Source organism: Agelaius tricolor, unplaced genomic scaffold, assembly GCF_023055355.1.
Source record: "Agelaius tricolor isolate 1412-34295 unplaced genomic scaffold, bAgeTri1.0.p SCAF_12, whole genome shotgun sequence".
In the NCBI taxonomy this organism is placed as follows: domain Eukaryota; kingdom Metazoa; phylum Chordata; class Aves; order Passeriformes; family Icteridae; genus Agelaius; species Agelaius tricolor.
The window spans coordinates 7219612-7246943 of NW_027269272.1; the positions used below are offsets into that span (position 1 = coordinate 7219612).

At 39.6% G+C, this 27332-nt stretch overlaps 1 protein-coding gene and 1 long non-coding RNA gene across 4 annotated transcripts in view; both read right to left on the bottom strand.

Moving 5' to 3' along the window:
• STAG1 (STAG1 cohesin complex component) overlaps positions 1-27332 on the bottom strand; it is a 154470-nt gene that overhangs the window by 72711 nt on the left and 54427 nt on the right. For 2 of the 3 annotated variants that reach the window (XM_071437370.1, XM_071437371.1), the window contains exons 4-5: positions 25914-26091; positions 14471-14567 (exon numbers count right to left, since the gene is read on the bottom strand). In XM_071437370.1, the coding sequence (XP_071293471.1) occupies positions 14471-14567; positions 25914-26091 (275 nt within the window). The remainder of the gene's footprint in view (positions 1-14470; positions 14568-25913; positions 26092-27332) is intronic. The other variant, XM_071437372.1, reaches the window with a different exon arrangement.
• LOC139594847 (uncharacterized) lies at positions 11804-14464 on the bottom strand. Its single transcript, XR_011680760.1, has 2 exons — positions 14190-14464; positions 11804-14085 (listed from the first exon to the last, which is right to left on the bottom strand). It is a non-coding gene; the product is annotated as an uncharacterized lncRNA (long non-coding RNA).

A 27332-nucleotide genomic window follows, 5' to 3' on the forward strand; every position in this document is an offset into this window, starting at 1 on the left:
CAAAAAAGGAGCCCTCTTGCCTCCAGTGCCTGGCCAGCTCATGGCAGAAATGTTTTCCATTCTGTCAAACTAGATTTCCCCACATTTCAACTTGTGTCTGTTACCTGCCACAGAACTGTGTGAAGAGTCTGCAGTCCCCCTTTCTCTAGTCCTTCAATAATTGAAGGAAACAGCAAGATCCTCCTTTGGCCTTTTTAAAGCTGAGCAATGCTGCTGCCCAGTTTCTCCTTGCTCAGTAGAGTGAGGACTCCCCAGAAGGCCTCCTGGAAATCCAGGCTGACACTCTTAACCACATCACACTTACCCACATTTCATGCTCCAAAGAACTTCAAGCTCACTTTCACAGAAACCAAGGACATTTACTTTAGTGTCCACCCTTCCTTGCACTTTTTATGGATGTGCCTGTCCCATCTGCAGGTTCCCAGAGCTCAGCAGTAACCCACACACATGCTGTCAGCATTGCAACATGCCTTCACATGTTTTTGCTAAAAGTATTTTCTTTATCAGAGAAACAAGCCTCTTGTTACTCAGTGTCAACATCTCTCCAGCTCATAGAACAAAATGCCATAAAACATGGTACCTCCACTTCTAGAAAGTCAGGAGGGAAAAGATGATCACAGGAGGATTAGATAGCCATGGTCTATCCTCTTTCCCTCAGTCTTTCTGCTTTCCCTGATGGAGCTTTAATCCTTTCCTCAGCCATCTGTTACTCTTATTTCTACCTGTATTTCTCAGAAGTAGTAAAGTAGGGAAGATGAAAGACAAGTCCTAAAAAATACAAAAAGTGATTATCTAGAGATTTTCAATTGATGTGACAGGCTCTAGAGTCCACAAAACTTGGTCTCTAATAAGAAATCTAAGAGGGGGAAAAAGAGAGAAACAAGAGGCCAGACCTTTTGTGCCACACCTGGGAGTTGCCAAAGGTCTGACAGAGCTCAGCAAGCCATATGTGAGTCCCTTGCAGCTGCTGATGGACCATCACACTCTGCTCCTTGCTCAGCTGCCTCCTGTCCCTGGAGAGAACTGCCCTTTCTTCATTTTCCCTCAAGGAAGCTGCTGGTACTTGCATGAGAGTTTCCCAGACACAGGTCTGAAGAAATACCCTCAGTTCAGAGCCTCTGCATTTTCCTGTAACTGTTTGCTGCTCCAGCACGTGGAAGGGAAGGATCAGGAGTACAGGGGTGTCTGCATTTGGGGTCTATACAGTGCCAAACCTCATTAGCAATGGCACACCAAAGGGACTGCTGAGCTCCACGTTTCCCAGAGCCAATCCTTCCTTTTCAGTGTTCAACAACACCAGCCAGAGAGCCACAAGGCCAGGGCTGACTGGGGTCCTCCCATATCCTTGAAGTGATGGCAAAAAGCCAACACATTAAACAACAGTAAAACAGAGGCTTTGTAAGAAAGGTGAAGAACTTTATCTGCCAATTTGAGAAAAGCTGGTATCCTTCAAAAAGTGAGACTGGAGACACAGAAACATCATGGAAACAACTTTTATCTAAAACACTTAATTTCCCTCTTTAAGTGAAAGCCACCTTCTACTTGCAAAATTTCTATGCTTTTTTTGTTAACCTGAAAGAAGGAAATGAGACTTGGGTGCACTTCTGTCTGTAACTGAGCTGCTTAATTAATTGTAATATTTTTGTTTAACCAAACCTGACTGGTCATAGATATCCAGTCTCCCAATGAATTTTACAAAAGCAGGTCAGTGAATGGAAGCCAATGAGGTCATTGGGGAATAGTGTGAACCATGACCCCAATCTCTGTTAATCTCAGCCTCTCACTGAGCTGGAGACAGACAGGGACACACACAGGGAATGCTGCTGCTTCTTCAAGAACAGCTTCACCTGCAGCACAACCACCTCCTGCCCAGCAGTGTGTGTCCCAAACTTTTCTGGAGTTACACAGCATCCAAAATTCCAAAATATTGTCTCTCATCCAGCTTACCCTGCACTTCATGAGCACATTCAGCTGCTTTTGTATAATTCAGGAAAGCTGAACACAGATACATTAGAAATCCCTCTTCATTACTTCTGCTTCTCATGTAATCACTTATTTAGAGTATATTAAAGACCAAAGCATTTACTGACAATGACCTGTGAAAACACAATGAAAAAATTAGCTGAGCTGGCCCAAAGCAATGCCTTTACCTTCCTCTCTCCTCATTTAAAAGTATGCAAGATGAGAGGAATTCTCCTTTTTCACATAATTATTTCTTTCTGTTTTCTAGGAAAACAACCCATTTTCTCTTAGCTGTTAGCCCATCCCAAAGCCCCTTTTTACCTTCTGACTATCTGAACAGATGTACACAGCTTTTTTCTCTAAGGAAACACAAAGAATTTGAGAAATCACATGCAAAAAACCCCTTATCTTTGTGCTTAGAAATGAAGCAGAAATTAAGAAGTGCTAAACTTCAGATGCTGTGTATAACCTTCACTTAGTCTGTGTGTGTCAGCTTTGGTGAGTCACCAATCTCCCAAGGCTGTCAGCTGTTGTGTGTGGCTTCATTAGCACAGACACCAAAACTGAGGAGGGAACAGGAGCTGTGGAGGTGACATTGTGATCTGGGGAGGGAACAGGAGCTGTGGAGGTGACATTGTGATCTGGGGAGGGAACAGGAGCTGTGGAGGTGACACTGTGATCTGGGGAGGGAACAGGAGCTGTGGAGGTGACACTGTGATCTGGGGAGGGAACAGGAGCTGTGGAGGTGACATTGTGATCTGGGGAGGGAACAGGAGCTGTGGAGGTGACACTGTGATCTGGGGAGGGAACAGGAGCTGTGGAGGTGACACTGTGATCTGGGGAGGGAACAGGAGCTGTGGAGGTGACACTGTGATCTGGGGAGGGAACAGGAGCTGTGGAGGTGACGTTGTTGTCCCTCTGAGTGTGCAGCTCTGCTGGAGCCAATGAATCCAGGAAGAAGTGCAGGAAGGGGGGGGGTTCTTACAAGAGGGTTGATAAGGATGCTGCAAATTGCTCTTGCTTTTATTCCTGAGGTTCCTGTAGGAGTCTGGACAATTTAAACTATCTAACTGCACATTCCCCATTTTCCAGGTATCCTCCCAGCAGTTTCATGGATGAATGTACAAAAGAGCAGCACATAAACAGTTGTAACTCCAGGTACTCTGAGTGTGACACTTTGGGTATGTAAAACCCTAAACATAAGAACAAAGGGCAAAGCAGGAAAAGGCTCTTCCTTACCAGAGAACATAAGAAGAGGGCCTGGCCTCCACTCCTGCTTTTTCCTTATTGCAAATATGTATCTATCAGAAAAAAATCAAGGATTTCAAGTTTCCATTCCATGAACTTTAAGAAGTCTGGGTACTCTGAGCTTAGTCTTTAAGCAATTTGAGGATGAGTAGGAAACCAGTAACAGCAATGGTTTAAATATGTCCCATGTTATCTGAAAAACCTCTCCTCTAGGAGTGGCACAGATTTTTCTATCTACTGCCTCAAAAGCTTTTGATATCAATGACTCTGTTCCTGGATTGGCCCTTTCCAGAGCAGAGACAGGATCTTTACTTAAAAGGGATTTACAAAGATAACCAGAAGAAAACCTGTTTGATCTGAACTTGGCTACTATAGAAAAGTAAGAGGAAGGATCATATCAAAAGTGAAGTTAAAACAACACAATGAATAGTTGCTCAACATGTTTTGGCATGGGTAAGAGGATGAGAGAGCATATATTAGAGCCAAAATCCATAAAAGTCTGGATATGCTTCTAAAAATACAACGCAAGAGAACTGTCACCTCAGAATTGAGAGAAGATAAACTGCTGGAACACACACAGATCACAGCAAGTGTTGACAGGACAAATATAAATGGGAATGTAGAAATAGGAGCAGAAAACTAGGAAAGCTCAATATACAATATGTTTCTCAACAGTCTGTGTCTAAGATTCACTAAGGAGTATATGAGAGCAGAATATAAAAAAGATTCACCTATATAAACTTATTAATACTAGAAACCCCAAACTTTGCATAAGGAATAAAGCAGCAGGCCCTGAAAAGAGTGCTGAAAGACAAATAGTAATAAATGGCAGATGAAATACAAGAGGGAATGAAGAGTCTGAGTATATTAATTAACATAAAGATAGTGGACTCAAGGGGGAAAACTAATCAAGTGCAGCTAAGGAAAAAGGAAAGAAGAAAAACACAGAGGAGCACTGCAAGTAAAGCATGTTAATCAGAAAAATGCCTTAAATTCTTAGTTATAACTCCTCTTGCATTGCTTTGGATCCTCTACCTTACAAATTTAATGACCAGAAATAGCTGAAGTGCTATATTTTGAGCAAATTAAAAATGGCTGTGTAAACACACCATGTAATTCCTGGTAGATACACAAATATAAGACAGAATAAAGCAGCCAACTGGCTCACAGAATGGTTTGGGTTGAAGGGATCTCAAAGCTCATCTCATTCCAAGTCCCTGCCATGGACAGGAACACCTTCTACCAGACCAGGTTAACCAACCCTGTAACTCCTCTGGTTGTGTCTTACAGCTTTGGGGAAAAAGTCTTTGAAGTGGGAAAATACAGAAATACAGCAAAAACAGCAATAAAGAAAATACAAAATATTGCTTTACAATATTTTTTTAAAACAAAATATTTCAACAGAACCTTCATCAAGTGTTTTATCTTGTAAGGGGCATTTAGTTTTTGCAGTATTTTGTAACAAGCAGTATTCCTCCCCCAGCTTTCAGCACTTTTAGCCAATTTTCCTTTTAGGACTTTTCAGTTTTCCTCTCCCCCACTGTAAGTTTAAGATGTCTGGCAGCCTTAGTATCAGGGTGCCTTCCTGTAACACACATTTTTAAGTTTAACCAGAAGGCAGAGTTTCCTATACAGTACCTGGTTTTTTGGGCATAATTACATTCTCATTCCTGTCAACACACACTCTTAGCTATCAATTGCTTTCTTGTCCTTCTCCCATGATATTGTCCTTGAAGCTCACAACATAAACACCAAGGGGTGCCACACTATGGATCACCTGCCTGATGAGAATATTCAGAAATGGAGATAGATTGTGATTTCGGCCCTGTTCAGTGGTATATTCTGGCTCCATCATTCTCCAGTAGCTTAAAGCAGTGTGCTCATCAGCTGAAAGGAGAAAACTGCTATTTTAGCTCTTGAAGCAAAGCAAGAACACAGGATGTGTGCCTGCCTGCCTCTCTTTTCTCCTGCTTCCTAAGCTCCTCCGTGGACATGTGTCCTAAAAAGAACATATTCCTTTCCTGCAGTTTTCAGAATCTGTAATTTCTTCCTTTCCCCTTATACTTTGCTGCATTTAAAGGCACAAATTTACCTTTCCATCCTTCATTCCACTGTTACAGATGTTTCAGTTTCCCCTTCTCCTCCTTGCATTTTCCCTACAAATGAGGCTTCACAAATGTAATTAATTTTTACAGGTCTCTAGGGAGACCTTGTAGCACCTTCCAGTGCATAAAAAGGCTCTAAGAGAGCTGGAGAGGGACTTTGGACAAAAGCTTGGAGTGACAGGACAATGAAGAATGGCTTCCCATTGTCAGAGGTTTTGGTGGAATATTGGGAAGGAATTCCTCCTTGTGAGGGAGGTGAGGCCCTGGCACAGGCTGCCCAGAGCAGCTGTGGCTGCCCCATCCCTGGAAGTGCCCAAGGCCAGGCTGGATGGGGCTTGGAGCAACCTGGGATAGGGGAAGGTGTCCCTGCCCATAGCAGGGGGTGGAACAATAGGAGCTTTAAGGTCCCTTCTAACCCAAAGCATCCTGGGATCCTGTGACATTTAATACTTGGTTGCTGTTACTACAGGCTGACAAGAGTAATAAAGCAATGCAGGGAGGACTGCCCATTTTCACAATCCCTGCCACCTTAAACTGTTTGCATGAGATCAAAGTCTTCAACTCCCTAAGGGTTAAATGCATTTTTCATCACAGTCTGATGTCTCTCCCTGTTTCCAGTCAGAAGGAACTGCAAGCTTTGCTCAGCACAGGCAGAAGGGAGCCCTTCCCAGGCTGAGGGCTGCTCCCCTTCCCCAAAAGCAGCCTGCTCTTCCCAAGGAAGTAGCCAGCTCAGAGCTCTATAAAGTGATTTTTACACACAGCACATAATTGAAGAACAATCCTGCTGTTACAGGCTACCATGGAAACCAGAGGGGAAAAAAGGGCTGAATATTAAAATTTGAGAGTGAGAATATCCATCACTGCTATTACACAAAATGGTTTGCAAATGCTTCTATTAATGAGTCTGGGCTGGAACCTTTCCTGCTTGCCACTTTCTCCTCTAAGTGCTACAAGTGGAGCTGAATAGAGGACAGAGAAAATATTCAAAAATCTTTACAGCTCAAGTGTATTCACACACCACAAAAAGGAGAAACAAAAGAAGTATCTGTTTGACAGAATAGTAAGCAACTCCAAACACAAACATCAACAATTTAACTCTAATCCATGGTTTAGTTAGAAGGTGACAACAAATACATTAAAGAACAAAACATCAAAATAAGCTGTTTGTTTATTCTTAATAAAAATTCTTCTTATTTTTTGAGAATAAGCATATGACACCAGTAAGGCAAATTTCTGCATCTCTACATCAACAACAAACCTTCACTATTTGGTCCCAGCCCCACAAGCCTGGCATCTTCAGGGGAAAAAGGGGGAAAAAAGTGAAAAAGAGAAAAAATTACATTAATTAACAAATTTTGAGAACAAAGAGTAACTCAGCCTGGCTTTCTGCACCATTATCACTAAGATTAAATCCTTTGTAAATCAGATAAAAAATTCATGGCAGTTCAATCTCGTTCCTTTGTTTATGAGGACTAAAGACTCAATCTGGTATTGAAATACCCACAAGTAGTGCAGTGATGGAAGGTGAACAGGACTGGATCTGCTTCAGAGTCCAGTTCTTCCAATTTAGGATGTCTCTTCTTTGAAAGCCAAGCTTTTTTTTCCTATATCCAGCTACTCCTGAATGCCTGCAGATTAACAGAATATTTGCTTTGGTTTAACCAATTGCTTTGTGCCAGAGAATACCACTTTTCCATTAGGATACAGAGCCTTTCTTATCATCCCCATCTTCTTCTCCTCAGAAATAATTACTGCAGTGTATCAGCCCTGCACTTAATCAAATAAGTCTATGGCTTCACTAATGCAGAGAGAGAGAACTGTAATTATAGTGTTTGCTGAGAGAAATATCTTTTTTGCAATTTAATTCCTATCCTTGGTCTGCAAAAAGTCTGACTAAATCTTCAGCAGAATTTGCATGTTTGGAAAGGCCAGAGACATGAGTACTTTCCCAATTTGTAATCCAGTCAGAGAGGATCTAAGATCCAGTGGTATTTGGTTGCTTTTTGTAATTAGTTCTCATCTTCTCAGGAAGCACCTGTCAGCTACAGTACATCCAGCAATGCATCTCACACACAGCTAGCCAACTCATACACTGACATAATTTGTGCACAAGTCTGAGTATAATACTGCAAAAATAAATCAGACTAAGGCTTTTACTCCTCTGCTTGGTACAGAGGGTGTTCCTCCTGTAATAAATTTGTATAATACAGAAAAAAAACCATAAATAAAGAGGCTGATCAGGCTACTAAGGCAGCAACTACCCGGAGTTATTAACACAGAGAGATATTTACTGCTCTTCTCTTGAAAAGCTACAGCATTAAAAGCATGGCCTAACTGAGAGACTCCTCCAGTTTCACCTCTGTAGTCATGTGAGCAGCACTATTTTCCAGATCAATATGGATGTAATTAAATTAATATCGTGGAAAACAGGCAATAGTATTTGAACTTCTTGCATAATTTTTCTCCAACGAGCAGTGCCAAAAATAATTTTACAAGCTCTGAGTTTACTTAGTAGTGCACAGGGGAAGAACACAGACTTTGTTCCAAGCTTACAAGGAGTGCTTTCATTTTCAGCAGAGATTTGAGCTTATTATAAAGAACTAACAGTGCAGTATTCATTTCATAGCTAATTTGTCTTTCCTTACACTATAGATTTGCTCTAAAATATTCTAGTACCACGAGTTCTGTCAATTAATTCAATAAATTTATTTTAAATTATTTAAAATTTATATTGATTCATACCCATAGATTAGTTAATAGCTGATTTTAAGCCAGCTCCTTTTGGGTCTGCTGTTGTACATGCAATGTGAATAGTTTGATATATTCAGGTAGCAGATAATAAAGAAAAAGATGTTTGGTTTAAATTACTGTTGCTCCTGCTAGCAATTCATAGAGGGAAACTTTGGACTGCAGTCAGAACACAGCACAGCAGGTATTCCATTCAGATTTTCAAACCACAAACCAGTGTGCCCTTCCTTCACGTCTCTTGCACAGAAAGTAAATTCCTATGGCTTTTTCCCACTTGTTTTTGAAAGTAGCAGGATACATCTTTTGGGGAAAAGATGCCATTAGTTCACAAGTGGCTATAAAATGTATTACACTACTTCAACACTTTTTTACACTTTCAAATGTTTGGGATTTTTAATTTTTCAACCCTTCTCATCCCCAGAAGACAGTAACAAGCAGAGTTTAAAAGAACTTTAAAAGAAATTATTATTACTTTCCTTATAGCCAAAGAATCTTTGAATAGCTAAAGCAGAGGAAAAAGAAATAGTAAGGAAGAAAGAGAACATGAAATGACAAGTACAAATACATACAGCAGCAAACAAAGAAATAGTAAAAACCTTTTTGATTTAAAACTATACACACAACAAAACTAAAGCTTTAATTTCCAGAACGTTAACAGATATTAACTATTTGTACTTCTTCACAAAAAATTGATTTTGACCAAATTAATTGTCAAGTGTCTGATATGAGCTTTTTAACCCTACCTATAGCCATTTAAAGAACTAATGAAAAATGTAATGTATGTCTAGTAATCTGCTTTACCTTCCACTTACCAACCATTTGCATCTTATTTTTAGTTTGAATTTTGTAAGCTTTCACTTCAATATATAAACACTGTAAAAATTACCTCAAGGCTCAGAACCAAGAAGTACAAAGTTCAGCTCTTGTTTATCTATACCACACATGAAATTAAGATCAAGCCATTTCCATCCTACAGTCTAATCTTCCCATTTTTAATGTGGTTAACAGCATGTTTTTAACTGCTTTAGAGTTATTGGGGTGCATTTATTTCTTTATACTATGCATACAAAATACTTTAGAAATCCTTGTCATTGCTATGACTTAAATCCTACACAAATAAGTATCAATTTTTCAAAATGTATATTAGTTTTTACTTTGTAACATTCTCCCCTATATTCACACACTAAAAGGGATTTTGTTGAAGAAACTGTGAGAAGACAGACTTTATACACTTGATAAAAACGCAAGCTCCGATGCAATGAATTGCAGAATTTTCTAATTTGGTCACAATACAAAACATTTATGATACCAACTTGTTAATAATAACTGAATGATTGAAGAGGTAAAGCTTTTTAGCACATGCCAAGGTCAGCCAGATTTCTCTCTCTGCAATTCCTTGCAAAAGGCCCTTATGCAGGGAATTAGATTTACCAATGTCTTCTTTGTGGTCCATAACATCCACCTGTACAGAACAACTATTCCATCAATCACAAAACAAAACCATGAACAACTGATTTTTTTAGAGATTTCTCTAATTACCATGTTACACCCCCTTATTAAAATATTATTAATCAGAGTAAATAATACTATATCCTGGCTAATTTGCTTCTGGAATTCTTTCCAACAGCAAAGTAAGTGCTTGCTTGTTCACTGCTTTTGCCAGCCCATATAATGGCCGCTCTCTGCTGCTTTTTGCTAATTTTAGCCTTCAATTTCCTTTGGCAAAGCAGAAATCTATTAGTTTGCCCTTAATTAAGCTCATGGAACATTAATAAAAACCAAAATGAGCAAGGTAACTCAGAACTCCTGCACTTATTGGCAGGGTTTGTGCCATTCAAGAAGAATTTGACAGAGGATCTAGAACAGGTGAGGAACAACCAGGCACTCAAGGATGAAGCATGAAGACAATGTGGAACACCAAGTGTTTGATTCACAGGAAAAGTTCCACAAAGGAGTCTGGCTTTAAGCCCTGGGGAAAGAGTCAGACAGATTTCTGCTTACTCACAGCTGAGAAAACCCAGCCTTAAGCAGCAGCAGCAATCCAGGCTAACAGGTGACAGCTGGAGTATTTGCTCATCATCAATGACCACATCTGAAAACCTGCTTAAAAATGTACAGGTTTCTGGCTTAGCCAGCAGAAAACAGATGAGAGGGAAGGCTAATGATGGAGATGGATGAGATGGGAGAGAAGGAATGAGAATAATTTCACTGTGCACTTGAAAGCAGTCAAGTAGTTTCCTCTTCAATTATGTGAGACTCTTTTCCCCTGCAAAAGAAAGCTTCTTTTCTCCCATGGACTCAGTGGTTTTCCTTCACAGCTCAAGAGGCTGTTTCAACCACTAATTGCTTCTGGTTAGGAAAAAAAATATTTATTCCACAAGCATGGCTCTCTGCCTTGAAAATGTGGAAAGGTCAGAGTGCTCGAGGAGCTTTCTGTTTGTTTTCTATCAATAACAGAAGGCACGAGCTGACAGCCATGCAGACACCCAAGTCAGCTCGAAATCCAGGGAGCTCCAGAAATGGAAACAGCCTGGTTGTCATAGCAGCAGAGCAGGATACCTGAGCTAATTACTCAGTCTGAGAGGCAGAGCTAATTAGCCCTGATGCAGCATCACACTGACACAGTTATAATCCTTCTGGGACCTCTCGTACATATTGCTGATTACACATTTCAGTTTGCTTGCAACCAGCTCACAGAGCTCAGCACTCAGTGCTGGGCTTTACATAAACATTCAAAAGAAAGAGAGAAAACAGGGAGAAACCAAAAATGTCTTTCTACAAAGAAAGCAATGGAAAAGAGCTCACAAAAACCCCCAGAAAACTCTGAACACTGAATTGCAACACTTCTGCAAGGGAGGAGGGTGCCTGAATCCACAATGCTGCAGACCAAAGCATAAAAATGGAGATGGAAATTTCAGTAGTGTGGATACACCTCCACCCCAAGTCCAGTGGCACTTAATTGAAAAAGGGCTTTATCATTACAACAAGTTAATGTCAAAAAGTTCCCCGTTACCTAATAATGAAAACTCTGAAATTTTGCTCCTGTCTTAGAAATAAGAAAGTAAATACACCACCACCTGCTTTACAGATTGTAAATCCCATGGAAAATAAACACCAACTACCAATAGACATACCTGTTTTATTTTCAAGGACTGCAAACAGCATTTTTGCTGGTTTTCCACAAAGAAGTAGTATTTTAACACTTACCTTTTCACCTTTCTAAGGTACTATCCTCTACAAGACCCTCCCTCTAGAAACAGCAACACATTTTAAAAAGGTCAGAAACAAAAAGTGAATGAGTGAATGTATCAGTCATTGTTAACCATTTTTCTGTCACGGAAATTCAACATAACATGATGGAAAAGGCTATACAGACAAGCTGTGAAAGACAGGGACTCTTTATATTCTCAAAGGAAAAAAACAAGCAAGATAAAGAAAAATTCTGTACATAACCATTAAACTTCCTTGTAATCAAAATTAGCAAAGGCAACCTATGTACAGATTGAGCAGGCAAACGAGAGGAAGGATGACATGACAAGTGACCAACTCCCATGCAAATCTGCTTATTGAACTGAGATGCTTTGACAGTTCAATACGAGAAACTTCTCATTTACACCAAACAGCACACTAAAAACACAGAAAGATGACTGGAGCACACTAAAACCTAATCTCCTATGTTTTTAATGGACATACTTTAAATAGATAATCAGAAGAGTTGACAAAGGACAGATATGCTTGAATATTTATTGAATGCATATTTATTGAATTTTAAATTGCACAGATCTTCTACATTCACCTGCAGAAGCCACTAAGTTAACAACTGTTAGTATTAACAAATTACATAATACACCTGCTTAGTTATATTTACAAGAGATCACTTCTCATTTCAGCAACAGCTCCAAGCAAAGCTGGAAGATGCCAAGAGGTTCATTCAAGAATCTGTGCTGCCCAAGAGAATGGGATAAATACATAAAAATCAATGTTTCTCTAAACAGAGAGGTATTTTTTCAGGGTCAATGGTGTTGCTAAATGAAACAGTTTGGGGCCTCTTTTTCTAATTAAAGCCAGTAAATGGACACACACTCTTCCACCTGCTCAAAACTTTGAAAAGACACATCAAGCTAAATGTACTTTACATATATTTAGATATCAAGTGATTCTAAGCATTGTTGAAATGGTAGATTTATAAACCTAAGATCCCAGTTTCCTGAGAAACTTTGTCCCAATTTAGCTGTCCTTCTCCCTTCAGTTAATGATCACTAACTTAGATATATCATCAGTCAGCATTTAAATCCAACTTTGGGAAAGGAGGCTGGAGAATCCAAGACAATGTTAGTGGAGCAAACTGAAAAGAAGAAAATTAAGGAAGATAAAGCAATCATTGAGGTTCACAAGGGGTGGTTATTTATGAGGAACAGAAATAAGCAAGAATGTCAACAAAGTCTCTAAAGGGAAATAAGGATGTCATAACATGATCTTCCCATGATAAAGAATCTTTGTCTCCCTCACAAAATACAGAACAACTCCCTATTTCTCATTTCCATTACGGACAGCTTAGTATGCACTTTACCCTAAGTGGACTACCAATAAAATCCACTCTCTTCTGATAAGCTCTTATTTATTCTAGAAAACAAGTATATTACTGGAAACTGGAAAGAACTGCACTGTTTGCCAGGATATTAACCCTGTTCTACAGCTGTTACTGTAGCCACTGCAAAAATTCCAGCACAGAAATAATCTCCCAAACACACTATAGACTTGGGGGACAAGAAATGTTTGCTTCCTTTCTCCTACCATTGCTGTTTGGGAGCAGAAGGCACTGAAAGAAGCTCAGCACAGACAGCCCTGGGATACAGAGCAGAGCAGTGAAAATGAGAAGTCACCATTCAAAGAAAAGCCAAGCAAGCCAATGACATCAGGCACTCACTCACAGTGCTGCTGCCTCCCAGCCAGTCACAGAAAGCTTTTCTGGGAAGCACTTGCTCCAGCAGCATATGGCTGACAGTGGGCATTCAGCCTGCATCACTCACCAACAAGGGGTTTAAAAAATAGGAGTCTTATCAGAGTGCTGCTTTCTCTAATGAGGAGAAAGAAAGGGAGAATAAATTAGAGAGCAGCAGGGGAAGGAAGATATTTATGACATGCCTTCACCAAAAGCTTACATCAACAATATAAACATATGGCCAAAGATGCCTTTGGTTTAATGCTGCCCAAATTCTTGTAGGGTTCCTTTTCTTTTTTTTTTTTCATATATACACTTCAGGAGAGTTATTAAAAAAAAAAGAAAAAGCACAGAGAATACTACTACTTCCACATAAGCTGCCAAACACAACCAAAAAATGTTTCATGGTCTCTGTGTGAACAGTGCAGACACTGACACAGGCTGGTAACCTAAGCTCTAACCTTCAGCCCTTTTACAGGATGCTCCCAGAGCTTCAGTCTTTCCTGTCATCCACAAAACAAGATTATTTCCTTCAGCTTTGAAAAAGAGTTGCTGAAGCTGCTGATGGTTCCTGTTTCTTTTCCCTGATGCTTTTAACTGCTCAAGACTTCACCTTATACTGAAGAAGAAAGAAAAGGGACTTCTATCCAGACCATTTGGTGCTTAAAGGTATATTCCCACATCAGATACAAAACAAAGAGAAAGAATTTCTGAATTGTGAGTTATTTTCAACTCTATTCAAAGTAAATTCTAGGAAGCATCAGAAAACAGTAAATAATTTGGTTTTGGGCCCTACAGAGAGAGTAGAGCTCTCTCTTCAAGGCTGAGTTAACAGAAAAAAGACAACACATGAAAAATTCATTAGAAGGCACAGTGTGGAACAGAATGCTGGAATGACTGACTGCTGCATGCCTGGTGATGGAGACTGCTTAAGGAGGGGATAAAGGCAGGGCACTCGCTGCTGACGTGACAAAGGATCACAGAGCAACAAATAACACTGATGCTCCATCCACAGGAAATCTTTCTTGCTGTGAACTGAAGCCTGATTCCTTCCTCTTCAGTTAAAAAAAAAATATTTTCCTAAAAATAAAGAAAAAAAATCAAAGTTAAGGTATAGTTACCTACTATTTTTTTCAATTAAAAAATGGGGAAGAAACAGAGAGGGAAAATAAAGCTATGCCTACCTGGAGCACCAGATCTTTTGTCTCCTGCTGATGATGAGTAGAATGTCTCTGTGAGGATTTGCACACTTTAGCGTGATGACAGGAAAGTGAGAAAGAGAAAGGGCAGTCCTTGACAAACAAGCTTTAAATCAAGTTATTCTGGAATGCAGACAATATTTCTATACAAACCATGCACACAAGGAGCACCAGTCCAAGAGTCTTGCCCATCTTTACAGCATTTGCATTAACACAAGTTTGTAGGTCAGATTTATTCTATACAACTTGTTTCTCATGTTCTGTACCTCGACATCCTGAACACTGGATAAAGAAGTTGATTAAATCCAGAAGTGCTATGTCCCTGTCTTGTTTATATGATTCAATCCAGTCGTCCACCACAGACTGTCAAGAAAAAAAGAATACTTATCAGAGACTCTTAAAAAGTGTTTTATTAAAGGCAAATGACTTATTCTTTTCAGAATATAATTTTATAATTGAGCATTTATTTAGCATAATTATACATGTGTACAAATTGAAATATCTATGTACCTTCTCTCAAGGTGGAGACAGAACAAATATTGTTAGAGAGCAGAATTATATGCATCATTTTCTGGTATTATATTGTATAAACACAAGTTCAAGTTGAAATTACTGTAATTCCCCAAAACTATTTTGAGAAGTTTTTCAGTTTTAAAATTGTGTTGAAAAAAACCAAATATTGTTACTCCATTCAGAATGACCAACATATTGCCACTTACTGATGAACAGAAATACTTTGGGATAAATACTGATTTTATATTGCATAGTGAATGTCCCAGTCAGTCACTCAGGAACACTGTAAATAGTTCAGGAAAATAAAATATAATGAGGAATACACAGTAAATAAAATAATACACAGAAGTTGGACTTAGGGTGTTTCGAAGCTACCTGGATCACAGGATAGGAAATTCAGTCAGTTTTCAACTGCCCTCAGAACTACAGCTAGCCAGCAGCTATTTTCATCATCTCTGATATTCCAAGCTCCTCAGCTACATAAACACTGTAGGTAAGGAATTGTGTATATTTAATGTAATCAAATATTATGCTTTACTTATTTTATGAGGGAAAAGAAACTTTTCTGTTCCACAAATGCAACAGCATTCATTAGGAAAAGCCTGATTGTGTTATCAGAGCACACCTTGCAAATAGATTAGTTTATGCTGGACAGTTCAGGTCTATAATGAATTTCTATAAAATTAAATTTAAAAAGCCACACACACATACAAACACCCCACCATGCCCACACAACTGGCTTCTACCATGCTGAAAAGGAATCAATAGGAAAGACAAAAAATCCAAACAATTTCATCTCTTAGAAAAATCTGCCTTTTTCTTAATTAGCTGTAAGGGAGGGATCTTGAAAAATCCCTCTGCAGTTTCCAGTTTATCCAAGTGCAAACTCCCAAGTTTACCCTTGGCAGGTGTGTGAGGAGAAGGATGCAGCAAAGCACCTGTGTATGTCCCAGAGACACAGGGAACTCTGAGCTGAGCCAAAGCCCTGCATGTTTAACACACATCACTGCACTCAGCCTTGAGCCAGGAGCAGACCAGCAGTGCTATCATATCCAACAACCAGCATCAATCTCTAAACACCCAATTGGCCAGGAAACTCAGTTTTCACATGTTTTGCCTCCCAATACACACACACACACACCCAGTAGGAGAAGCAATCTTAAAAAGGGTCCATCTGCTACTCAGAAGAAATTAGGAAGCAAGTCTTGGCCTTTAATTAAGCTTCACACAAGTTGAGGAAGCAGCAGCACAAAACCAGTTATCTGGAATGTTATCTCACTGTTATTTCATCATGAATTCAGCCCTGTTCCTGGAAGTATCAATCATTTCAATCAATCAACAAAGTTCTCCAGGGCACAGAAACCAAATGTAGCTGAATGTAAAAAGTATTTACTACACCAAATATTGACAGAGCTTAATGACCAGGCTGTTGGTGTACTACCAATTTACAAGATTTGTTTGAACAGCTCTATTACTGTAGATATCAGAGCATGAAATTGCCAGAGCTATTTTTTACACTAAAGAAAATAGCAGCTGTGCAGGGCCAGACAACAGGTTGAACTGCCCACCATGGCTTACACATGCAGGGAAAAGCATAGGAAAAGGGCAAGAATACACTGATATTTCTGAGTTACTGTCCCAGATCCCTAAGACCCCAGCAAATTTCTTCTCACATGGATGTGTCTGTCTAAACCAGCTTTATGTCTACATTGTCTTGCAGCAGTGTGCAAGGGTTAATTATTCACTGCAAAATGAAAGAATAATTGTGTTTTAAACTTGCCAATTGTTAGATCCATTTGACGTGACCCAATTCTTATGAAACAAGAAAAAACAAATTCCAAGCCCCTGTTTGCATTTTCCATGCTTCCATCTGGTCACCTCTTTCCAGGCAGAATAATCCTACCCTGTGCCATGTGGCTTGCCCAGAAATAATTCTGTATCTTTATCCTTGCCCACTCTTGTCACACATCTCCTGACAGTTTCTGAAGTCTACTGTATTCTTCTTTGAGCCTGGGAAATCTCAGCTGCTTTCCCTGAGTGTTAATATCTATTTTCCCAGCATCTGTTCATTATCCACAGCTGAGTTTCATAGAAAACACTTCCCATGGAAGTAAGGCTGGCCCAAGAAATTCCCTCCCACGTTCAGTCTTACTCCTGTTTGTTACTACATCACTGCCCCTTCAGCCACACCAGTGCAGCTTCTCATGGACCGTGCTGTAAATACTCCCAATGAACCCATATGGACTTAAAAAAATGGGGAGCCAAGGAAAAAAACTGTGAAGAAATACCTTTAAATTTTGCTTCTGTTTCTTTTATAAAATCATTTAAATTATTTTTGCAGCACTATCTCACACTGCAGCATCAGTGCAGCTCCTCTCACTTCCATTTTTTCTCTGTCATACAAAAAGAATTGTGTGGGACACATGGTGTCCTTGGGCACTGGGGGCCCACTCTATCCTACCAGCGTGGCACTTGCACCTCAACCCAAAACCATCCTGCAGTTTACAGAGAAATAAAGACAAGTGGCTCATCTCCAGACCTGGGGACCAGACTTGAGGCAATGCAGTCTTCAGTGGCAGCAGTAGATAAGAAAGGCAGAAAAAGCAGAGCAAAGGTTCTCAGAGGGATAGCAGGCAAAGACTGTCTTGACCTCCCAGAGAAGTGACAAAGCTGGAAGTACAATCTGAATTTGTGGGTAGGGTTCCTGTGATCTAAGCTGGCAGGCAGAAGCTTTCAGTGCCTTGGCATTCCCCACTGTGTGTGACACACCCAGGCACAGTCAGTGTAACTCCCTGCTCTGAACAGGCACCTGTGGAGAGCTGGACAATGCAATTGAGCTGCACAACGTTGTGTTCACCCCAAGAGAGCTCCACTGACTGAGGGGCTGCAGGAAATATCTCATGTACAGGCACCTGACCTGCCAGCATCAGCACAGAGCCACACAAACTGCATTCACCAAGCACTAAAAATCAGTGCCCCAGAACAACACCCAGAGCCCCCCACACTCAGCCCCTGTGCACACTTGGCCTGCTGGCTGCCTAATTCTGTCAGAAATTACAGTTTAAGGCAACAGGAGATGATGAAGCCAGACTACATATGCTACAACAGTTGGAACTTAAACTGTTGACTTTTGATGTAACTGAAAAGAGCTATAAAAACTGAAAACACTAGATGAATAAATAAAAATGACACACATCAGACCCAAAAGAGAGACCAAGCATCAACTGAACCAAGACAAAACAGCAGTAATGCAAATATCAGGAAAAAAGACTGAATACAAGCAAAAAAGGAATCAAACCACAGGCAGCAGTGTAGCAAATGGTGCAACATGCAAGCCTTGCCAGAAATGGAATTATTTTGCATAAATATGCATAGAGAGAAGGACTCCTATTAAAAACAAGAATTTCTAACCAACAGGCCTCAGGTAATAGCAAACTCTCTTTTTATAAATAATCCAAGAGCAAACTCAGGGAAATGGCCCACATTTGATCCCCTTGCCCAGGGACCTCCTGCTCTTGCCCCTCTCTGTCACCTGTCCCACGCACAGATCATTAACACCCAGAAGGCACAGGAGGTGACAGGAGGGAAGGACCAGGTGGCCCTTTTGGAAAGGAGGTGGCTACAAGCAGGTTCCATCCCCCAGAACCCACCTCCACAAGTCTCCCTGCCTACTCCCACAAAACACCTAGGAAAGAAAGCAGCCATAGATTGCATGAGCTGCTGCACTGGTACCCATCTGCTTCCAGATGTTTTTACCTACAGATGCAGTGGGGAGCATGGATTTCCCATATGGAAATGGGCACTTGCATGCTGTGCATGAAATACATGATAAATTCAGCACAGGACCCACAGGACATGTGCTGCAGCCTGCCCAGGGGCAGCACATCCATGCTTTTGGGAGTCACCACCTTCAAGGGACACACACAAGGAAAAGGCTCCTTTGGCAATGAGCTCAATTCCACAGATAAAGCCTCCAAATGACTCCAGTAACACCAAGAACCTTCCTCCACTCCCTGCTGTCAGGACACATCTGGACACACATGCACACACACTTAGATACATGCACACAGACACACACATGCACCACATCTCTGGGTCAGTCAACAAGTCCATACAGCTACATCACAAAAATAAGACTCAACCATTTTTTAAAATTATGAAATTGCTTCTATTCTTATGAGAACTGAGTAAAAAGTCAAGGTTTCCTGCAAATGGCAGGTGATGTATGGTACAAATACAGAGAGCAAAGATTTTCCAAAGCCTGCAATGGTTTTCAAAAGAATCTCACAGAAATGAACTCTCTGATGACTCTTTTTTAAAAACTACCACAGAGCATAATTTGAAGAATAAGCCAGGTAAGCAACCCCACAGAAATAAGAAGCCTAAATGAAGTCAAGCAAACAGCAGAATAAATGAGCCTGAGTAAATAACTTCAAATCAATCAACTTGCAGAAATGTTGACCTTCACATCTCCAAGTCTGCTAAAAGATAAACCAAAGCATTTCATGGTGCTGAAGAAGAGCAGCAGCTTGGGCTTGCCAGTAAAAGCAAGTCAGATGCAATGAATGAAAGAATGAAGCTAGTGATCTTATTACCTCCTCTAGGCTTTGCAGCTAGGAATCCATTTCATATTCCTCCAGTGTGAGAGAACTGAGCATTCAGTGCTGGAGGAAGCAGAGGGACTGACTGCAGAGGACACCTTGCCAGCTCGTGTAAATTTGCACAGTCCCACTAAATATTAATGAAAGCTGATTTCAAAAAAAGCTATTTCACAATTTCAATTAAGTAACAATCTGGCAACAGTGCTACAAACAAAAGGGAAAACAAATGACATCATATTCAAAGTTCATGTTAAAATGGAAGATCTCAGTGAACTGTAAACCAAGGCAAATTGAGGATACAAAACTTGAAATAATTTGCCATTTCATACAACTGATCATGGACATGCTTCATTTACAGTGAATATGAAAGAAAAAAATTACTCTAGAATGGGTGTGCAATGTGTTTACATCAAGGTAGAAAAAAGTTCAAAAATCAAAGCTTACACTAAACTTCAGCAAAAAACCCAAAGTCACTCAAATGAAACTTTAAACTGATTAAAAAAGGAATGCACTTTGACACTAAATATTTCAATAACCTGTATAAAGAGCAACTCAAATAGAAAAGCAGAAAATACATTTGAACAGATAGTGAGAAGAGCTCAGTACACGAAAAATAAGGACCCGGGGGGAAAAAAAAGCAAGTAGTGAGAGACTTAAAACACTCTGCATAAAAATTTTTAAGTCAATCTGTTCAGGTTGGGTTTTTAAAAAAATAATTAAAGCCTTTTAAGGATAAATTTTGTGAAAATTGAAGAAATTACACAGATGGCTACTGGGGAGAAGGTAGATCCTAATGTGAGAAAGTACATGCAGTTTAGATTGGGCAGCACACTCCAGGATGAGTGCCTGGCTGCATTCCAAACTGCAGGCACAAAGTCTAATATACACCCAGAGAAAACCTAATATAAGGATAATAAAAATGAACTGCAGCTTGAGGACATGCACTTTATTCTTTTTCTCTAAGGATCATAATTTTAAATTATGAAAGAGTTCATACTTTGCTAACAACTACCATGCACTTCCTAATAAGTCAAAATTATTTTCTTTTAAAAACCAAAAAAATCTCACTTTAGATAAGAGTAAGCAAAGATGAGAATTTGTTTTCTGCAGTGTCTACCTATGTAACTTTTTAATTTCTGAACTACAGAGAGGAAAGAAATATACAATCCTAGAAGTATTTCTTCCCAATAAAACTAAGGGATTTATGGTCTCCATACAGAATTATCTGTTTGGCATTTTGGTAAACACATTTCTGTGCAGTAGACTGGGTATTATATATCACTACACAGGGCAATCAATGTAACATGTTGCATTGAACCATTTGGGAGAAAAAACAGTACCAAAAGAAAAGAAAAACGCACTATTCTCTTAGGAGAATCTTAGACTGATAAGTGTTAACTGGCATTACACTGAGTACATAAAAGGTACTGGGAAAAGTCTGCATTCAAATGCACTAAAATCACAGGAGCTCCTGAGGCTGGGCACTCTTGCCCAGCAGATCTGCACCCAGAGCAGCAGTTGCTCACCTGAGTGCTCAGAAAAGGTGGGTGCTCAGAAAAGCACCTTACAGAGCTCCCACCAAGAAGATTTCCCAAGGTGGTACAGAACTCCTGCAGGTACTCACCTCCCACAGTTGACATGTTACATGGTCTGTTTAAGCTGAGCCAATCATGGGCATGAATGTGCCACAAAGCATCAAAACTTCTCATAAACATTGAGAATCAGAATGAAAATACACTTAGAGGAGTGCTAAAACAAAATGGAGTTATTCCAGCAGGAGATCCATCAGTTTATTAAAACACCTCCTTCACACTCCTTTGCTGGCACGGTTTGTAAAGGGTTCACAGATCACCCCAGACACTTCAAAGAACATCAACATTCCACACAGCAAAAGATTCCTCTGCCTTCAAGTATAATGAGTGTTTTCAGGTACAAATGCTTTCACACACTGCACTACTGGCACTTAACACCAAATAATCTCACATCTTATTAAATCACAAAGGAAAAGAAGCCTTGTGTGATGACTGCAGAAAATTTAATTTGGTATTAAGGGATACTCTTCTAATTAATTAATGCTTCATTTGGTGGCTAAATTGTTCCCAGTGTAACAACTATAAAAACATGTACCTAGTTTTCATTTTTTTCTTTTAATTCAGTACCATACAATCAAAAGCAAAGCAAGATTAGGCTACAAAAGAAATCTGTTGAGCAAAATGAAGATACTAGTTTAAATGTTAATAATAGATGCAGTCATTTTGCCCAGTAAACTTTACAGACTGCATACTCAAACTCCTAAGGAGTTTCTGAGACAATCTGGGAAAACCCTGAGCTATTATCCATCCTTCAACTGGAGAATCCAGCAGTTAAAAGACAATAAATTACAATTAAACTAAAACATGCATTTAACACAAAAAGCATGGGTAATACTTAATATATGTCTGTATATTGTTAATCTTCAAAGACCTCCACTTTCAGAAATAGCTGAGGGAATCACAGAGATGTGATCTGGCAAAAAACATTTCTAGAGGGAGAAAAGAAACTCTGAGAAGAGAGAGCCATTAAGGCCACTGAGAACAGACACCACAATGGCCCTGAACTGCCAACAGTCAGAGGGAGGGAGAAAACCCAAAATTTGTTTGTGCCACCTTATTCCCTTTCTTAGCTGCCACTGCCAGAGACAGGCTGTTGGATTGTTGGTGTAACCCAGTTACAGCTGCTCTGATGTTGTTACTCTCAAGGATCTATGTAAAAACACATGTAACTCCTCCTGCATAAGGTAAATATGGTTCTGCAGTCACTCCACTCAGGAATAAGTCTGTCCTACTGCCAGAGATGGACTTCTCAAGGCAGGGGGAGCAGTGCTACAAGTACAGCTGTACTTGGACAGCAAGGGAACCTCAAAGGACACAAATCCCCATGTGCCAAGATGTGCAGGTAAGAACAGTGAGGAACCCTGTGCATCCCTCTGCTTTCTGGAAAGACAAGGAAGAACTGGTGGCACCATGAAAAATTCCATTTCAACACACTAGGTACTTGGATACTTATCTTAAAATACTTGCTGGCAGATAATGGAGCCATATTTATTCTGAACTATGTCTAATCAACACCAAGATTACCTTTTATTAGCTGAGCATAAGCAGAGGCAGCAATTTTTAAAAGATTTTTTTTCCCCTCAAAATCAGCCTGTGCTCTGTAGTGAACTGCTAACAACAATAAAGGGTGACTGATAATGCATGGAATATTGCAGAATCATCAAGGCACAGATCTGTTCATGTTTTGGTTCTGAACTCTTCCTACAATTACTGATGATCAGTTCTCTCTGATGTTTTAGGGGAACAAAGCTCCTTTGCAGATGAGAAAGCAGAACACTTCTATGCTTGCTTTGACCACCAGTAGTACAAACTTCATTACAGATAACTGCTCATAACTCATGAGAAATTGGCAGTCTGAGTCCTAAACCAAATCTGATCTCATCACAAGTTCTGTGACCCTGCCATTAAGAGGACAGGGCAATAAAGATCAATGCAGAAATGGCTGAAGATTTCAGCTACTGGTCAATCTCTGCCTGGGCAGCTCAGCTGGAAGAGCAGAGGCTCAGGCAAGCCTTCATTCCCACCAGTGGCAGCTGAGCACATGAAAAATGCTGATAGAGACCCTTCTGCCTATGGAAGTGCAGAGTAGGGAAATGGAGAGGATAGAGCTGTCACCATAAAATGATATAACTAAAAAATGAATCTATGGAAGAGATAAATGACAAAAAGCAGAAGAGTATCATGTTTAACTATGAAAACAAGAACCACTGAAGAAGTTCTATGAACAGTCCTAATGGAGTAACACTTGAGAGTAAACCTGCAGAAAGCATGAGCAGAAGGTCATGTCACACTTCATACACAGAGAGCTGCTGACAGAACAATTGCTGAAGCACTAACTGTACAAAAGGTTACAGAGCAAATGAAAAGCACTGACAACTGCCTGATACCACCTTAATGTGGGCATCAAATAGATTTACAGAGTTCAAGCAAGACACAAGCTGCACCCCGTGACAGAGGCCAAGATTTTATGCAAAGAGCAGTGCTGGAGTTATGTATACTTGAAATAGAAAAAATTAAACTGATTTTATTTCCCTGGAAGAAGCAACCAGCAATAAGCCTGAAGAGAAGTAATAAATGAATCCTGCTGTGAGAACCAAAATAGAGACGCTTAGAAGTGAAAATTGAATTCAGCAACAGACTTTTATGAATTGGCATCACAAAGCCAGAAAAATCTAACAACTAAAAAAAATTCTAAAAGCAAACAGCAGGAGCAGATAGATCAGAAACAAAAGCACATGACTCCCATGTAATCTCAGGATATATTAATTAAATTTTTCTGGGTTTTCTTTGCTAGAAGCAAACTTAGGAGCACTAGAAAAAAAAGTATGTTCATATTACAGGGAAAGAACTAAATATTGGGAAATCATATGTTTGGCCAAATACAAATATATGGTGCTTGTTTGAAAACTGCAAAATTGACAAAATTGCTAAAACTGAACAAAAATATCTGCATCAAAACTATGAAAAACAAAAACGCCAAGCATTCCTATTTGTTACATCAAAACCTCTAAGCTATTACAGAAAAATATAAGTATAAAGACACTTATAAGTTTGGTTTACAGAACCTTGTTTCACATGAGATGATTGTCCAGAAGTGCAAGTTAAAAAATATTAAATCACATTTTAACTGCATTCTCTTTCCTACTATAGGGTTTCTTTAAATTTTTAGGATATTTTTACCAACAGTAAATTTTTCAAAAGTGCCCAAGCGATGCATTCTCCTGAAATTAGGGCTCAAGTTGTTTCTGCCTGTTTGCACCTGAGGCCTTCAAACACTCTTGCCTATTCCTTTACTATTTGCATATAATCTCTCCCCTGCATGGGTGGTGCTGTGTACTTTTTCTCAGGCTGGGCATGTGTGTGTCTATGCACCTACATATACAAATGCATATACATGCAATTCATGCAATATCCACATGCATGTACAAATTCTCCACTTCTCAACACAATTTCTTTGTATCAAAATTCTAAAGGTTTCTTAATACAAACATGCAATTTTTTTTTTTCATTTAATCTGCAAGAGATCTGTGTCAGCATCTCTTTTGAAATAGATAAAATGTATCAAAGTCAATTCCACATACACGCAGAGTCATCAAATATCAAAGCAGTTGCTCATTCCTTTCTATTTGACTTCTGCAAATATCAATAACTCTAAGTCAACTATACTACATCAACTATATTGTATGTTCTGTACCACAGTAAAACCAGAAAATAGACTCCAGATGTTTCCTCAATTCCTGCCAAAAACAAAATTTGAAAAAGTGCTGAAAACCAAACAAAGTTGGAAGCTCTGTTGTAGGAAAAAAGGCATAAGGAATCCATAGCTTTGTTACAAGTAAATTTGTTCTGTCTTCACCTACTAGATAAGAAGGGTCAATCCTGAATAAGTGTAAACACAGAAACTGCTACAAACAAAAATTCTCATTTCCTTCCTGTGCATTACTTCTTTAAAACTAAATCTCATATTTTCCACAGGTTTGAGACAGAAAATTTTCAACAACTTTCACTCATTTGCAATATTTGATTTCTGTGAGACTTAAAAGAAGCTTAGGTTTTAGCTACACTGAAAATAATATTGAGAATGGGACTTAGGACCTAATTTTCCTAATTTGTACTTTTCTCTTGTTAATCAGCATCAAAACAAACTAACTGATACTGCCTAAGTCCTGCATTGTTGAAATGCAAAGTAAAGGAGGTTTGCTTAAATAATCCATCAGAGCAGGAGTGACTGTTGGCTTTGGACTGCATGGGCTGAGGAGTTTTGGGCCCATTGTTTCTCCTTTGCATTTCAAACCAAGCAGCACAGCAGCTTACAAACACCACACGGACACTCTCAAAACCAATCCTCTGTGCAGAGTCTTGAGGTGCAACTCACCTGGCCCCACACATCCTGTAAAGGCCTCTGAACTGATCAAAACATAAGAGGGTAATAAACATTTCTAGAGGCAACTAGGACAACCTAATTTATTTTACAATAAATAAAAATTTGCCTTCAGGATGTATCAATGCTTTCCCTCAAACTCAGTGGAAGTCTAGGCAAATAGTTTATCCTTCACCTGCTGTCCTGATGGGGATAGCAGGAGTGCAAGTTCCAGTGCAAAGCACTCCAAACCTGCTTTTGTGAGCAGGTATTCTTGACAGAAAGAGTGAACAAAAAAAGCTTGGATTTGTCATTATTTTCATATACTTTTTGCCCATATAAAGCTTGCTACAGGATATACTTTAATGAACTGCTTAATATCAATATATACTCTTAACTTAGGAGTAGTGAACAAAATAATGGAGAATTTGAAACATATGATGACCCTGCCAGGTCTCTTGTTTTTCAGCAGGATACATGACAGCCCTAAATCAGAACCCACTCAGTCCTGTACTTCACCATACCCAGTCTCTTGGACCAATGCAGTCACGAGAAAATACTACAGTTCCCAAAAGCATAGCTGAGCCTGGACTCCAGTCAGGATACACTGAACTGTGAGGAGGAGCACAAGTGGACATTTTACCTGCATAGCACTCTTTCCCAGCTTAACCACCTCGAACAGGGTGACAGGGTCCCCTTCTCCATTCTGCTGCGGGTGGCCGTTGGCTCTCCCACGACTCGCCCCTCGGGCTCCAGCGTCGGAACGCCCCTTGTCCGCTGGGGACTTGCGGGGTTTCTTCGTGGCAGACTGGGCAAAGAAAACCAGCAGAGGGAAAGTTTATTCTAGCTGCATCTGAAATCACCCAGGGTTTCTTTATACACCCAGATTTTCTTCATAATCCATAAGCATTACATGGTTACACCCTCACACACATTGATACACACAAAGATCATGGATGAGCCAGGCTGGAAGGCGTCTCCAGTCTGACCTCCTGCTCAAAGCAGGGTCAGCTAAGAAAATAAACCAGGACTTGATCCAGTCAGGTACATATAATTTTATTTTTCAGTAGTTGTTGAGGGACTATTTAAAAGCCACTGCCATGCCAAGGTAAGTAGTGGTCACCCCAAGACAGTGGTGAAGTCCCAGTGCTGGAGTACTTGTTGATGTCAGTCCCTGGATGAGTCTCACATAGACATTGAGAATAACTGGTGATCTTAACTAATGATCTAAGACAGTAAGTTATTAAAAATACATTTGCCACATTAACATTCATTTTCTATATTTTCATACAACTTTTATAAGAAACTGTGTACATAGTCAGCTCTTCAACTCAAATCACCAAATTTGTACAGCCAGATTTAGTAGATCACCATAACAGCCTCTTGCTTCAAGATTTTATGAGTTAAAACATTTTCCCTTTGAGTCTAAATTACTTAATGTAAATTTTCTCTCTGTTCTTCAAGATTTTAATCAGGTGGTATAGACACCACCTGTCAAGACTCACCTACTGAACAGTTTGCTCTGAATTTAAGTCACTCGTGAAACAGACAGAAAAAAAAATCTGGGGAAAAGAACATCAGATTTCTTACTTCCATATTCTTTTCTTTCTCCCTACTGTGAGGCAAACAAAAGCAAAATCTGCTGTTTTCCACAGAACAATGAAGCTATTGTGAGGGATTATGTTAAAGAAAACAACACACAAGCAACTCAAAGACTAAATTTTGGACAATATTCTCATGGCACCGTTTACTCAAGTATATTGTCAGCTGAGTTTCTATTAATGCTTTTAGTAAAGAACACAAAGTCAACATTTTCAGTTGCATATTACAGCACAGACACATTGAGAATTTTCCTGCAGAGGAAAGGGATCTAATTTCTGGCAGAGCTGGTAGAAGAGGGCCCTGCAAGTCCAGCTTTCCCCATGCTTTAAAAGGGATCACTGCTTTAAAAGGGGTGGAGCCAGAGGGCTGAAGCAAAGGGCAAGGTAGAGTGCAACTGCCTCTTGCAAATATTAAATTAAGGACTTGCATACAAGTACAAGCTGGAAAGCTTAAAATAATG